Source organism: Mugil cephalus, chromosome 19 (assembly GCF_022458985.1).
Source record: "Mugil cephalus isolate CIBA_MC_2020 chromosome 19, CIBA_Mcephalus_1.1, whole genome shotgun sequence".
Classification (NCBI taxonomy): Eukaryota; Metazoa; Chordata; class Actinopteri; order Mugiliformes; family Mugilidae; genus Mugil; species Mugil cephalus.
The window spans coordinates 3,560,493-3,577,234 of NC_061788.1; the positions used below are offsets into that span (position 1 = coordinate 3,560,493).

General features: G+C 39.8%; 1 protein-coding gene across 2 annotated transcripts in view; it reads right to left on the reverse strand.

The window, feature by feature from the left end:
- ap3b1a (adaptor related protein complex 3 subunit beta 1a) overlaps window positions 1-15,543 on the reverse strand; it is a 61,776-nt gene extending 46,233 nt beyond the window's left edge. The window contains exons 1-6 of one of the 2 annotated variants that reach the window (XM_047570149.1): window positions 15,221-15,543; window positions 5,926-6,001; window positions 5,756-5,830; window positions 2,889-2,984; window positions 2,644-2,804; window positions 546-612 (exon numbers count right to left, since the gene is read on the reverse strand). In XM_047570149.1, the coding sequence (XP_047426105.1) occupies window positions 546-612; window positions 2,644-2,804; window positions 2,889-2,984; window positions 5,756-5,830; window positions 5,926-6,001; window positions 15,221-15,351 (606 nt within the window). In that variant the 5' untranslated portion in view covers window positions 15,352-15,543. Of the gene's footprint in view, window positions 1-545; window positions 613-2,643; window positions 2,805-2,888; window positions 2,985-5,755; window positions 5,831-5,925; window positions 6,002-8,004; window positions 8,236-15,220 lie in introns of those variants that run through there. The other variant, XM_047570148.1, reaches the window with a different exon arrangement.
- Between the last annotated feature and the right edge of the window lie 1,199 nt (window positions 15,544-16,742).

Genomic DNA, 16,742 nt, shown 5'->3' on the forward strand with positions numbered 1-16,742 from the left:
GGGCTGCTTTGTTTTGTTTGTATAATGTTAGGTATACTCCATGAATACATAATTGCGACAAACTGTGCATGACTTGCACGTGCAAACACAACGCGCCGCATTCTCTAGCCTGCATAGTCTACATATTTGAAATTGGCATTTAAACACCCCTTAGTATTCACTGTGACCTCCTCAAATTAACGCGCCGCCTACTGACTTCTAATGGGCTGTCTGCATTGGGTCTGTGACCGGTTCTAAACGCAGAATCTGAGAATCCGACTCATTTATGGGCCCATTTTGGAAAGATAAAAAAAAAAGAGAGAAGAAGTTGGCCTTTGAGAAAATTAAGCTGACACTAGCATCAGTGCGAAAATTCCTTCCAAATGGACACTTAACAAGGAGCATCTGAAGATGTGCGGGTTTAAGTGGGTGTTAACAAACCATGGCATTGCCGAATGAGCTGAGGGATGGACGGCTAAGAGTGGAAGCGCTTGACTGGGGCGCCCTCCAGTGGCCGGTCTTGCACGCTTCCTTTAACTCTGAAGCTGCTCACTGTGTGCACTTACTGTGCTTTTGTCTTTCAGTAGTTTCTCGATCACTTCGATCAGCTGCTCCTTCTGGTCTGGATCCAGGCTGAGGAGTTAAAAAAAAAAAAAAAAAAAGACAGAGGAACAAATTGTCAACTACTGAACAGCAATTATTCACACATGGACCAACAAATTAAATCATGTCCCTTCTGTGTGCTCTGAATACGGAGATGCCTGTGAGCAAGCGGCGGCTCAGATCTATGTTTTACTTTTTAGTCGAGGCAGGAGATCAATCGCTGTAACGGATGCAGTAAAGTGATCAGTAAATTGGGTTTTCAGACGTTTGTATCGTCTTTAAATCGTTGCCAGACTCACTTCCTACCAGAGTGTGAGTCTGGTAGTGCGCTAGCAAACGGTACAGACAAAGAAAAAAAAAAATACCTCCGCACACATCAGAGCCATTTGGTAATAATCACATACAACTAAACAAATTCAATTCGATTGGCGGATCTTTTCCAGAGCATAACCAGTTCCCAACAGAGTGAATTTGTCTGGCTTCTAGGCTACTACCAGACAGAAGTATATATGCAATGAACCAACGGGTCAACAATTAGCTGAATAATCCAAATATTTGCTCAATAAAGCTTATAATTTTTGTTTCTTTTGCTTTTATTTGTTAAATCTGACTGAAAACTTTGAGTTTTAGATGTCTGACCAAATAAACCATTCATTCTGCACATTTCACAGACAAAATGATTAATCATAAAATTAATCTGCAGTTTAATCAACTGATAACATGCAGCTGTACTACAAAGTTATTTTTTGTTCTACCGATGTAATATTTGTCTGTTTATTCACCCGTAATGATTGTTCGATGAAGCTGAAAACGAAGGTAATAGTAACGTTGGTAACTGAAGCTACTGGGAATATGGTGTTAAATAGGTTATGAATGTAACCATGGTTCTATGAGTGAGTTATATCACTGGAGATCAGAGAGCTTTACACAGAATCTAGGAAGGGCCCATGAAAACTTAAAATTTCCACATTTGGTTTAAATCTTCTGCTTGTTCAGTTTGCAGATGGACAACTTTTGAATTTTGGATGTTTAGTCAAATAAAGAAGCAATTTCAATCATCTTTCGGTTTCGTCAATTCGGCAACTTCCTCTATTATTTTTCTTCCACTGAAGCTCCAACAGAAGCTAACGGGATTATGGCGTTATAGAAGTTATGAATGTAACTAAGGTTCTATGAGTGAGTTACATATGTAGTAACCAAGGTTCTATGAGTGAATTATATCACTGGTGATCAGAAGGCATTAAATAGAATCTAGGAATATTTTATTTGTTGTCATCTGCCTACAAACTGAATATCTTTGAGATTTTTGGATGCTCAGTTGAATAAACAAGCAATTTCTTTTGCTTTTTGCTAATTTTGTCTTTAAATTTGACAGACAAATTGATAAATCATACAAAGATTTTATCTGCAGTTTAATCAGCTTGGAAAATATTGATAAGATGCAGCCGTACAACAAACAACGTGTTGTATTCGTTTCCACCGAAGCTTCAACAGAAGCTAACGGGTATTAAAGAAGTTATGAATGTAACCAAAGTTCTATGAGTGAAATATATCACTGGTGATCAGAAACAGAATCTAGGAATATTTTATTTGTTGTCAATCTACTTCAAAACTGAATATTTTTTGGATTTTTTACGTTCAAATGAATAAACAAGTAATTTCAATCATCTTTCCGTTTCAGAGATCCTGCAACTTTTTTCTTTGTTCTGACATTTCCCAGACAAAACAATAAAATCGAGAAATTAATCTGAAGGTCAATCAATGCAGCTTTTACAACAAATATCATGCTTTTTGTTCTCTTGTGGGAAGGTTTTATTGCAGTAAAGTTCCTTCTCAGAAGTCAGAAGCTCTTGTAAATCTTGTAAAGAGCTGTCACGTGTTATCACCCACATCAAATTTGCAGCCTCTACTACTTTCCACTTTGAGCACTTGTTTATTCTTTGATCCGAGGCCGCGTTGATAAGAGCGAGATAGCTGCAGGGCAAAGCCCCTTATATCAACATTACCCAACGCTCACCGCTCCTGTCAAGTGTTCAGGAATGAGGCTGTAGCTTATAGTACCTGTAGAGCTTCTGGATGGCATGGGCGGACGTCTTCCTGACGTACGGGGACAGGTCGGCCGCCGCCTCCTTGATGGCCAACATCATGATGGGGACGATGATGGGGACGCGGATGCTGGACAAAACCCTCAGCGCACTAGCTCGGATGAACTGGTTCGGGTCCTGCCACGGAGATTTAAAGTGACATAGGGGTTAGGGAAATTAGTTTTTATACACCACAATAAAAAGACAGATCCATGATGTTACCTTCAGGGCCCGTTGGAAGGTGCTGATCGAGAGCAAAGCCAGGTCCTGCTGCTCCTCTGCGTACCTCACCAGGTACACGTACACCAGCTTCTTAAGCTGTAAAGAACAAAGAACACAAATTACTGCAGCACGTGTGGATGCACAAGCCTCCAGTAAAACAAAACAAAAAAAATTTGAACTCACAGGAGATGGAGGAGGCTTTTTAAGCTTTGGGTTTATTATTTTAAGTGGTCGGGGAGGGGGATGAAAAGCTGCAAAGTTTTCCTGTCGAGCTGCCGACTCCATCCAGTGTTGTTTCAGGCACACGGAGACAGATTATGCATTTTATTTTCGTTCCTTTCAGAAATCGCTGTTGAATTATTTGACACTCCCACGCCCATTCTCCTCTCGAAAGGAAATATTTGTTCTCCTTCCTGACGCGTTTAACCGGAGGCCAAAGGCCGATTCACATCAGAGGAAACCAACCAAACTAAAAAAGGCGTGGACGTGAGGCGGATAACGAAACAGGTAGAGAGACAAATGATGATTTACTTGAGCGACTGTTTATAATTTCATTTATAAACTTGATTCAAGCTCGAGGTCATGGCTGAGGTTAAAGCTTAGAGGGAAGGGGGGGGCGATCACAAGGAGCTTTAACCGGTAATCAGCGCCATGCTTTCTAATGCAGCCAGTATTGACCTGCAGCAGAGGCACCACAGCTCTCCATCATCGTTCTGGTCATTACGGCTGGAATTAATGGCATTACTCCTTATAAAAACGGAGACACAACCCATCTGCCCTCAAGGATCTGGTTTCTATGACCGCACGGCGCACGCTGGACTTCATTTTGAACCGCTAAGCAGCCGATTAAGGCCACTACAGGAGAAACTTGCCCAGCATATGATGGGATTTTTACGTTTCTTTAAATAAAAGCACACAACGGTCGCGTAAAGCGCGTGGTGTCGAATCATGCGACGCCGTCAATAAGCAGCACGCATTAGAGGGGATTAAAGGACGAGGGGGGAGAAGAGGGAAAACTGGCGGCCATTTTTAGCTGTACTGTAGATGCAGGTGAGCGACAAAAGAAAGAAAACACGGACGGAGAACTCACACCACCTTAGCAGCTGGTGTGTATGAGGTAGGAGAGGGGAAGATGTGACTGTGGGCTCGCTTCTACCAATTACATCCACCCACCTGCTCCCCTACCCTGCCATGAGCGGCTTCGGCTGCATGCCTCGCACACGATCCGTGGCCTCGGGCCCCCCGCTCACATGCTGCCCCTAACCCTACCCCATTATTCTGCTGCTGCTGCTAATCAATATTCACAGGCTCTGGCCATGGGAGCCCCTCCAGAGCTTCTCCGCAGTGTTTGGTCGTTCGTTTGGAATAAGCCGGGGATGAGTGCATCATGACTCACACATTACAGGGTTTAGGGCAGTATATTCATGCAGCTGCTGGTTTTCAGTTATAAAGTTAGTTGTATTTTATGTGTTTGGGTCTGGATAACTTAACAGTTTTTGTTTGCGAATAGTGGCAGTAATTCTCCTTCACAAAGGCTAGATGTTGCCACTACACACTGATCAGCCACAACATTAAAACCACTCACCTAGATGACCTGGCCTCCAAATTTACTAGACCCCAAACTGATCAAGTATCCGTGGGATGATCCACAGAGGCCCCTCCCCTCAACTCATAGGACCTAAAGGACCCTCCACTAACATCATCCTGTTGCCAGATACCACAGGTAGCGATTGGGTAACGTTTTTACTTTATCCAATACTGGTGCCAAACCCGTACTTTTGAAACAGTACCGGTGCTTAAAGAATGGAAAACCAAGCGGTGACCTCCAGGTCTGGGCCATGAAGTGCAAAAAACTGCAGTTTGTCTAGTGGCCACTAGAGGCTCCAGAAGGGAGTAAATCCCCATAGACGCCCATGTTAAAAAGCCCAACTCTACAGCGTTATTAAACATGTTTACAGCCTGGTACAAAAAATAGTTTTGGTCTCAATAGTTTATTTCACTATTCATGACGACTGTACGGGAGGTGAATGTTTTCTAACCCATTCAATTATTTTTTATTAAGGTTTAAAATCCTGAGCTAACAGGTAGCAGAGAGTTGGGTGGGAGAATATCTGCATGTGGGCGGAGTAAAGCTCATCCAACATTAAGGCGTTTTGTGACGTGCATGTTGAACAGAATATTAATTTAAATAATATAAACACATCTAAGGCTAAGTAATAAATAAGTAAGTCATAATCATCGTAATAAAACCAGCGGTGTGGGGTCTGGCAGGTTATCAAAGAGGGTACATGTCTCTGCTTTTAAATAAACGCTATACGTCATCTGATGTTTAGTCTAATTCCACGTGTTAACCTCCCTTAGTTCAGATTTGAGGTGAAGTACAGCCAAACTTTAGGCATGAAGGTTAAAATTAAAAACACCAAAATGAAGCAGCGAAATCTGCACTGCTTTTCGGTCTGTTTACTACCGTTAGAGTCAGCACCGGCGCCATTATGATACTGAGTATCGGTCCCCATCCCTAGACACAACGGAGACCTACACTCACTCAATATTAGGACTTAATGTCATGATGGTCATAATGTTATGGCTGATTGGTGTATACCAGCAGTTTTATTTATTTTTTGATCAGGGAAGGATCATAAATAAAGAATAAAACAAAACCGATGCACCTACACCACAAACCCTGAACGTCTCCCACTGTTGGGACACAGAATCGAGATGATCAAATAAACCTGATTTCCTGATTTAACCATTGTTGCGTGTGAGGAAGTTCCCTCCTCAAACATCTAACTCAGCGAAGCCACGTGCTCTGTCAGTTGAGAGTTAAATGAATCACCGGCGTGATCCGTGTCTCAGTGACGTCATACCTCGATGTTCTTGTTGGCCACGTTCTTCACGACGGCAGGAAACAGCTCGGAGGCGTTCTTCCCTTTGGCGATGAGCTGAAAGACAAAGAAAGAAATGCAAACAAACTATTTTATCACTAATATTTAAATCGAAATAAAAGAGGAGAGGCATATTCCCATGATGCACTCACCCCCACGACCCTCTTCATGGCCTCCAGTTTGAGCGACTCCTTGTTGCTCTCCAGCATCTCTTTAAGGTCTTCATTCCTGAAGATATAGAAAATACTCTCGGTCACTACAGGAGGAAAGAAGGAGCCGAGGACTCGGAGGTGCTGTGAACGACAACATCTGTGCCAACTGATTACAGAGTCTAACTAAAAGCAGACGATGTGGAAACAAAAAAAAAATGGCAGCATCACGGCAATTTCTGCCAATATCACATGACGACACCGCTCATTCCTCGGCTAATGCTAACACACAATGCAGGTTGTTTGTTTCACAGAGAGACCGACCGACCGACCGTCTGTCTATCAACAACCACTGGATGTTTTACATTTTAAACAGATATGGTGTTGGCTTTGCTCAGATGTTCACGTTCCCCTGAGTCCGACCTTCAATCCAGAGCCTTTATCAGGTCTTTTGTTTATTATTTGTACAATATCTACAAAAATGTTGCTTAACTAAAGTACTCAATGTGAAAAAAACATTCGCAACTACAGTTTATATTATTATTTTTATAAACTTATATTTAAGTTGTGCTTTCTGTTTCAAATAAAGCTGCCGTTTATTATGGTTTAAATTCCTGAATAATGTTTAAAACAGTAGCAATTCAAGAGTTAAGTTAAAGTGAAAGTAGAACAGAACATTTTTTTCAATTTGAGCCTTTGGAACCACAAAATGTTTGTTATAGATTTACAACAATCACCTGACATTTAAATGTCAAAGCGTAATAACTTTTTAGATTCTTTATTGGTTTCATATTCTAAAGAATGTAATTATAAATGAAGTGTGACCTTAAAATAAATCCTAATGCATCATAAATTGGAAATATTCAAGCACCGTACAAACACCTCTAATCTGATTCTTTCCACCAGTGAAGTTTAATTGGTTAGCAACCCAATGGGGTTAGCATTTAGCTCAAGCAGCATAGTGTAGCACAGCATAGCGTAGCATAGGACATTAGTCTGTAAGATGATAATCAGTCTTGCAGAGAGACGTCGCACCATGAGTAGGGTGGGTATCGGCAAGGACTTCACGATACGTATCGCGATAAATATCGATATGGCAATATATCATGTTATTGTTTTTCCGATACAATATCAATTTATAAGTCGTACAACGATTTTAAAATCTGAAATGGATCATTTGGATTAATATTGATTTTTGACTCAATTTTTCCAGTGAATTATCACTGATATCATCTGATCTACATATATACAACTTATATTTTAAGCTACATTTATAATTTCTCAGTGAACCATGTAGAATATCGCAATAATGTATCGTATCATGATACGTATCGTATCGTGAAATTATTGATAATACCCACTCCTAATTATTATACTATGAAATATTGCAATATTCCACATTCCACAAGTTGTATATATGTAGATCAGATGATATCAGTGATAATTCACTGGACAAATTGAGTCAAAAATCAATATTAATCCAAATGATCCATTTCCAATTTATTGCACTTTTTATTTCTCTTTTAAAATCGGTAATGTATCGGAAGATAAAGTATCGCGATATATTGCCATATCAATATTTTTTTCACAGCCCTAACAATGAGACCGTGGGCAATCGGTTTAAGTAGCAAACATATTGGATTTTTTAAAAATTATCACTTAAAGTATGTACTACTTTTAGTATTTTAGTATCGTTGTATAGTTTGGTTTATATTTATAAGATATTTGCTATATTTCTCTTTAATTAGGCATAAAAACTAATAATAATCCCAATATAACTTCATGTTTTTCTCCCTCAACCACGGTAGTCTCATTATAAAAACATTATTTCATCATAAAAACTATAAAAGCTGATTTAATTCTACGAGAAACAGGAATAATAACGCATTCCCGTGTCTCAGGCTAAACCTTTACAAAAAATACACACGTTTTACTGTTCGTTATATAATTTTAACTGACACTGCCGGCGTAGATAATGAGACAACAAAAAACCTGAACTGCAGCCTTGGTCAAATAAAAGCCTTTTTGCAGCATATGTCAGGAGTTAAGACTCCGGAGCTCTGGCTGCTCCTCCTACAGTACCAGGCTTTGTGCGTCTCCTTGGGTTTAGTGCTGCTCTGCGTCAGGGCCTGTTCTTCCTGACTGAGCTCCGTCTTCAGGGTGAGCTGCAAGTTCTCGGCGGACACCAGCGCCATCCTCATGGCTCCCACCGCGTCCGAGCGCAGGCAAGTGAACGCCACGTCCATGGCCCCGGCCGGCCGGCCGACGTCCTCCCCGAGGCCGTCAGGAAATCCTCCTCCTCCTCCTTCTCCTCCTCCTCCTCCTCCTCTCTCTCGAGAAAGAGAGTTTAATTCTCGAGAGCTGGGGGTGAATTATCTTCCCTCCGGGCTGTGTGTCCTGCTCTCTTTGCTTGTCTTGTTCATAACTGTCAAAAGCTTGTTGGAGAGGCAGCACAAGCTCACAACAGTTCCCTTCCCTCTTCTGTCAGGCACCAAAAAAAAAAAAAAAAAAAAAAGTCACAAGATGCCCCGTCAGCTCGCTAATGGCAAGTCATCCTTACTCCTGAGGCCTGGGGTGAGTCCTTCTCTACTCGGACTCCTCTCATGTGCATGTGGTTCCTCCTTTTAGGTCTATTTCACCTGCCTCCCCAGACCAAACCAAGACTGCGACCGACCGACTCCTGTTGTGCGACTCCGTTTGGTCGCTTCCCTCCAGGGGAAAAAGGAGGAGGCCTTATCTGCACTGTGGTGGGTAAACACCGAGCTGCTTTTCATCACCTCCACTCCAGCTGGGAGCGCACACCCGAGGCCAACAGGACAGGCCCGACGTGGGAGATAACAGGGTCGAGTTGAATGACGGGAAACGCGCAACGAGATGTGGGTTAGTGCAGGAAAAAAAAAACTTAAAACAGGCTTCAACTTGGCCTCATGAGACCTGAGCTTTTATTTGCTACGTGTTGTTAATTTCTCCAAGGAGCTAAGAATTGTAAAAGCGAAGCATTTACCTTTGAGCAGGACGTTTAATACCAACGTCCTTGCTAATTAGTGACGCTGTAGCTTGCTAGAGAAGTTAATAAGCACAAATAGGCAAGTTTCAACCATAAAAAGAAAAAGAAAAAACAAAGATTTCTGCTATCACACTAGCATTTTTTTTTTCTATTGACTCTTTGCTACCACTAAATGGCAGATAAAGGCGTCCACTTATGAGGACACCGGGTTTAAATGGAGCAGAAGCAAGAAGCTGCCAAAAACCTAAAACCTAACGTCCCCATATGAGGACGCAGGAAGTTAAATGCACTTGTTGTTATTGTTATTAGGTATTTATAAAGCAGCTTTTCTTTCTAAATTAAAGTATTTGCCGCCAAGGAAGACGATGCATAAACAGATAAAAAAAAAAAAATAGGTATTTTTTGTCATGAGACCGGAGACCTGGCGTCCTCATACGGGGACGTTACGTTTTAGGTTTGTTACAGCTCATTCTGCTTCATTTAGACCTGCTGTCCTCATATGGGGAAATTTAAGAAATTCGCAAGTGCACGTTTGAGGGCGTTGGGATTTTCATCATTTCCAGTTCTGCTTTTGTTTTAACCTCCTGAAATCCAAGTATTTGTTCGGAAAGGTGATGCTTATTTTTTTATACTACTTAACTCCTACTAATCCCAAATACCTAAAGATCTTAATCTTTCCAAATAAATGTTTGGGTCTCAGGAGGTTAAAAGTTAATTTGAGCATCTTTTAATAATTGTGCTATAGATTCTTTATTAACTTTTAATATTTTATGCTTAACACATCTAAAAAACAAACAAACAAAACAAACAATCAAATATCCGCTTCCCATCTGGCCGAGCTCTTTCAAATATTTCTTTTTCCATCACGTCTCAGATTGATTGTAATGTAATATACCCATGGCAGCTTCCTAATGAATATTTATCACAAATGGGCCACGTGAGTATCCATCTTATTTAACTCTGTGGTGAAACAACAACAATAATAATAATAAAAATAAAAAACACATTTCATGATTTGGTTTCTCATTATTTCGGCTCTCGTGGTTATGAAAACAACCTATTATTGCTACAATATGCGGTGTGTTACGGTCAGTTTGCAACTTAGAAGTAATTTAATTTATTGCAAATTTGTTCTTTAGTTTCCTTTAGTGCGGCTGGAAGAAGAATCGAGTGTAGAGTCGTATATTAGAGAGAGTCTGTCCAACTCATATCATAGGCGCCATGTTTGCTACATCAGAGGTTAGATTCTACAGTTTAACTCTATGGGAGGATGTGCTATGTTTAAATAAATGTCTTATTTCCACCATTAACAGGTCTATAAATGTTATTACCAACGTCAGTCCATATGTAAAAGACCCTCACTTAAATATCCCAGCGTCTACTTCCTTTAAATATCTTAAATGAGTCTGTAAAAAGCTTTGTAGCCCAATCGCCTCATCAGTCATGGAGCTGTGTTTACCTTCTCCTCAGTCTCCCTGTTCATCCATTACCGTTAAAAGGTTGAAATTAATCAGAAATAAATTATTACAAAAATTAAACTAGTCTTACTGTTATTTAGTATTAGCATTAGTATTATCATTATAGCATTAGCACGCTAGCCATAAACACTTAGTAGTAACTGAGGTAAAGTTACATATCAGTTAAATGTGTCTATGTACATGGACATAAATTACATTAACACATGGGTTTCACAGTATATATGACGCTAGCTGCTATTTTTCTAAGCATTTAGTCTAGATAACTAGCTAGCATAAGGCTAGCATAAGGCTAGCATAAGGCTAGGCTAACTTCAAACTTCATTCATTTCACTTTCTCCGTTTTTGTTCATTGGGGAAACGGTGGAGTTTCCTCCATGTTTTCCCGATCACTGTGGCATATTTTAACTTTTAATCAAACTTTATTCTCTGTTATTTCCACTTCTCTGTGGGTGAATATTGGTTAGATGTATCCAACATGGCGCCGATGAAACACGTGACCAGCTCAGAGCCAATCAGCATAGAGGGATAACTCAGGTTGGACAGACTCTCTCTAATATACGGCTCTAAATGACTGTAGAGATTAGCGCCTCCTTGTGGCCGGTTGAGCACTAGATGAGCTCCGGTTAATCGGGTCAAGCTGTGGAATATAACACACATTTCTTATAAACGTGGTTTTCACAACCAGTCACAAATAATCTTCCTCTTTTTAATATTTAGTCCCGATCGATCCGATCTTAAAAGTTCCTTCCTTGTCGATTCCTCAAGTCTTTCCTCGTCTTCTCCTGGAGTCGACCGGATTCACTCCAATAAATCTTTCTGTCAAAGTTAATGTAGAGTGGAGAGAGCGGAGCTCGTACCTTGTGTTCTCTACTCCAGAAATGTTCTGGTCATCCAACGCCGCCGCCATAAACTCCCTAACCCTCTCAGGAAGATTTGTCTCCGTGACGCTTCCTCCAGGAAACTTTTCTCTCCTCATAAACGTGTGTTTGTTCTCGTAGTTTGGCTGCAGCCTTTTCCCCGAGTTGAGAATCAGATTGGTTTTATTAAATAACGACATCCACGTTGCATAATTTATTTATTTCCATTTGACTGACATCATTTTCCAGGGTAAAGTTCTTCCACAAAGCAGACAGGATTTTGCTTCTTCTGCTTCTTCTTCGCTTCTTTTATTTTTTGCGGCTTTGAGGCTCGACAACTGAGGGAAAGTAGACGCTACAGGGACGTGTTTTAGGTTTATACTTCGGTTAAACAAGTTAAAAAAATAACACTTCTAAAAATAAACCCATGCAACCAAACGACTCAGCCACAGAGAAACATCTCTTTGGTCACGGATAGTGGATTAGTCACGTGGTTCCTGGTCGAGGTTTGAGCCCAGATCCCACAGAAGAGTCCTTTAAGTCTGCCAAGTATGACAGGAATGTTTCCAATGATTTAATTTTACTTAAAAAAAAACGTCTTCAGCTGCAGCTTCAACTTCACATGCAAACATATACGCAGACACACGCTGAGGAGGAGATGGTTTGCATGCAGCGCTAATGTGAGAAGCAGGTATGTAAAAACAGGCCTGTGCATTGTGAGTTGCTCCAGACGGACGAACAGAAGCATCATTCACGTCAAACACTTCATTCTCTCAGCTTGGCCCGGACGCAGCCGAACATATGACCCCAGCCTTCACTAACCGGGGGTAGGTGTTCATGTGTTCATGTGACACTGCTCAGTGTTTTAGCGGAGTAAGCAAATAGGTAGGAGGCAGGAGAAACGCTGCTGCAGAGAATTTCAAACCCATTTCTGGGTGCATTCCTTAGATAAACCAGCTGGGAAACTGTGAGTGAGCAGCTTAGATCTGAACTTCATTCGTGGTCAGATCTACGGTAACAGCTCTAAAACAAAAAGCAGCTAAGATGAGGAATCACTGATTTCTGCACAAAAAAGAAAAAGAAAAATGGAAGCTGGAAGGACACACTGTGGTGTTTTGCTGCCCTCTAGTGGCAGAACTACAAACGACAAAAACAAGCAAGTTCAACACAAAATTAGTAACGATAATTGGGACAAAAATAAACAAATTTTAATATCTTAATTTAAATATTTAAATACTTATCTGCTGGAAGTAGCTGCTAGAAAAAGTAATCACAAGGAAATGTCTCAAATAAAACTTTTCATCTATACAGAAGAACTGAAATTTATTTAATCTTCTGCAAAAGTATATTTCCCTAAAACACTCTTCTTCTGCTATTAATTGTAAGTATAATATTATTTGAATATCCTATTTATTTTTATTTTAGGGACACTACTGGTGTCACAATTCAGCATTTACCTAAAAACGTTTACATCTGATATGAGAAAATAATTTGATATGTTTTGATCAAATGTTGAAATTCTTTTCTTTGACATTAAGTTCAAACTCTCCACGCACACTCCAAGTCTTTGCCATGTGTGAGAATCACGGTTACAGAACTGGAACTCGAAGGTAAAGTGGGTTCTCAGCTTTAAATGTGGCTAAAGGATGCACATGAGAAGCAAACTCATCTTCTTCCCAAGTCTTTGAATAACATCTGGACACCAGGACGTCTGATGAGCAGTAGCAGCTCGTACCAGAGGCTGAGTGGTGTTTAACTCTTGGCCGAATATACGATGGTGTGTTACAAACATCAGACTTGTAATTATTAATAACAGAGTGCAGATGGTGTTTGCCTCAGAATCCTCTCTATAATAAGGTCACTTTATGCAGAGCTGAATAAACATGTGATGAAGAAAATCACTAAACTCTTTATGAGGCAACGACTGGAGCTTTATTAAACGGCTTAAGACCGATGATAAACCTGAGGATCAGTGAAATAAAACATTCTTCAAATAGAGTTTGTAAAGTTTGCTACTGCTGCAAATGACATGGATGCACGAATGCGTCAGGTTTTTACTGTTGCTGCAGCAGAAAACTGATGCACGGACTCATTAATGAATCCCCCTGGTTTTAGAAACAAATTTTAGACTAAAACAGCAGGTTGAGGGACTCAAAGTTTAAACCTGCAAAAAAAGCCTCGAACCATCTTTGACGTCCAAATAAATAACTTTTGTGTGTAAGTCTTTAAATGCATATGCTGCTGCCTCTCACTGCAAACATGCAAGGAAACTTTTGAGGACCTAAGAGGACCAGGAAACCTAGTGCAACAGGTCCCAATAGTTTAAAAAAAAGGTGTAAAACAAACACCACAACGTAGAACCATGAACAAAAGTACTTGAAAAGGACACACAGGACCCAACAAATGGATCACACTGCATCAATGCACAAAGCAACTGTAAAATGAGACCAGGGGGCCGTTACAAGACTCAAAATTACCGCAAAGAGAACAAAAATGAGCAGGAACAGATACATAATGTTTGCAACGACAACAACAGAACCAAAGATGGATAAAATGTTTGAAAGCGGACGCAAAATAATCACAAAACAAGAGATGCAGACAGAAAGAAGAAAGATAAACTACAGAAATACACTGTAAACAACTGTAAACAGAGACAGAAGATCAACTACAATATGCAAAACAGCCACAAAGACACCAGAAAGTGATGGGAATTGAGCACAGCCACCTATAAACCGACCACAAAGCCACATGAAAGGTCGGAGACAGATGCAAAATGACTGTGAAGGAAGCAAAGGGGTAAAAGCGATGCACAAATCCAACTGAGCAAAGTATAAAATGACCCTAAAAAGTGCTAAAAAAGACTCAAAAGAGACTGAACAATCACATGCAAAAGGATATCAGGTTCAAAAAGGTTCAAGAGGCAGAAAACTACCAGAAAGATGCTAAATGACTGCAGAGAGGAACATCTGGTCACATCTGTGAGGCACAAAACGCAACTGAGCAACGTAAAAAAGTGACAAACTGACTCCAAAGAGACTAAACAAATCCAATCACATGTGGTTTTCAGATGAGACTCAAGTTTACTACGAAGAAGAAAGAAATAAACGCGAGACAGAAAATAACTGCAAAGAATAATAACCAGAAATAACCGATAAATATAAATAATCAGAAGTAGATGCAACAGGACATATCATTTTCAGATGAGACTCAAATTTACTACACAAAATGCAAGAAATAAAAGATACAAAGAGAGAGAAAGGATCAAGTACAGGATGCAAAACTGCTAAATAGCCAGAAAGAGACGCCGCAAAATGAGGGAACCAATGGACCAATAAATGCAAACACAACTCAGCTACGCACAAGATGATCACAAAGCCAAGTAATACATGCATTTACATATTAAGACCGATGCAGAAAGACCAGAATGTGATGCAAATTGCACACAGCTCCACACAAAATGACCAGAAGACCAGAAAAACAACCAGAGACGTGTGAGAAACTACTGGAAAGAGACACAAATGGGCAGATGTGAGATGCAAAAACCAACGTTAGAAGATATAAAATAACCACAGAGAGATGCAAAAACCAACTGAAGAAGATATAAAATAACCACACAGATGCAAAAAACCCCCATTCATGTCATGCTGCATCTAGGTTTGCTCTGCAGCAGAAGGGATGCGAGATATTTCACGTGTTTAACCCCAGGGGCCCCACATCCTCCTAATCCGAGTGGCTCTAAATCTAAATTAGTCCATTCTGATAAGTCAAATCCAGTAAGAAGTGAATAAAAAGTAACATTCATGGTCTTTAAACACATATTTACAGGAGAAGTGCTGATGCTGGCCTCTGGTCAGGTCAACCACAAGTGGACGTAAAGCAACGCGGAGCTTCAACGTAACCGGTCCGTTTGAGTTCACTGCAAACGAGCCACACACATATACGATAAGACGACTTACTTTTTAAAGTCGGCGCTGAAAAGCCCGAAGGCAGCTCCCCCGGTGCCGGAGGAGGTCGGGGTGGTCTCCTGCCCCGCTTCCACCGCTGCCTCCGCTCCTCCTTGGTCGTTGTACGAGGCTCCCATCGACATGTTTCGGTTTTTAAATATAACGCGAACCTACCCTGTTTGTGTCTTCCGAGCTTCGTAAATTTGACTAACTGTGTCACCAAAACGTGGCGTGTTTGAGTTACTGCAAAGACAAACTTCTCCCAGATTTCAGGGAACTTTTCTTTTCTTTTTTCTCTTTTTTTTTTAACACGCAGTAGCGGAAGTGTGAGTTGGACAAGTTGGTGTCACATGACAGAGCTTCGGCTGCAGAGCGCGCATAGATCCGCGACATCTAGAAAAGACTCGACGGGAACTTTTCTAACTTTTATCGCGTTGTTTTTCAATTTAACTTTAGAAATTTAATGGTAAACGGCTTTTTTTTAAAGAATATATAATACGAAAGTCAAATTTGGTAGCTTAAATTAATATTAAAATAGATATAATTTCAAATAAGTTCTTAAAAGTCGAATTGCTGAAATAAAAGCTTGTATTTCAACTTGCTATGTCGTACGTTTGTAAAACAAAATTAAAAATTAAAGATATCAGGCGTAAACGTCAGATTATGAATTGAAAAACCAAAACAATCTAATAAATTGGACTTCAGCCTCCTAATTAAATTTTAAAATCATACACCACTGTTAAATAATTTAGCACCAATTTAATTTTAACCATTTTTAAAATAAAATAATATAAAAACGTATAATTTAAATAATAAATTCCTTTCGGTCACGTTTAGTATTTTTATATCTATGGCCGAAAAGCCGTGGACTGTCTGCGTTGCTACGGTAACAACGTCAGCAACGTTCTCATGCATGAAGAAAATGAGCATAAACTGTCGTACTACTCATCGTGTGACCTGTAGAAAAATAACTTGAAAGCCAAAGGCAGTAAGGAATCAATTGTGTTTCTGCTGAGACGTGAGATACACGAGGAATACTTTTAATACCACTTTTAGTGGCATAACATGAAAGTTTAGGCTACAATATAAGCAAAATAAGATCAAATTTAGAAGAGTTGAACCCGAAATGAGCTTAATAAGAGACAAGTACAAGAGCTTTTAGTATCATTCAGTTGAAATTAATGTAAATATATGCTATTCGGCTATGTATAATATGCTAAGTTCCTTAATCAAATAAAATCACATTGGTATGACCAGATGCCACAGAGTTGACATTTATTTAGACTTTATTAAAGGTTGTCAGGTGTCACATTTGCATTAGCTGAGTGGTTTCACTCAATGATCAAGATTAGTTTATTTAAAAAGTTCATTTAAAAAATGTCTGGAATACTGTAATACAAATAGAACCATATATAATAAAAAAATATATAGAATAAAATTAAAGAATAAGATTAAGGGGATAGATAGATAGATAGATAGATAGATAGATAGATAGATAGATAGATAGATAGATAGATAGATAGATAGATAGATA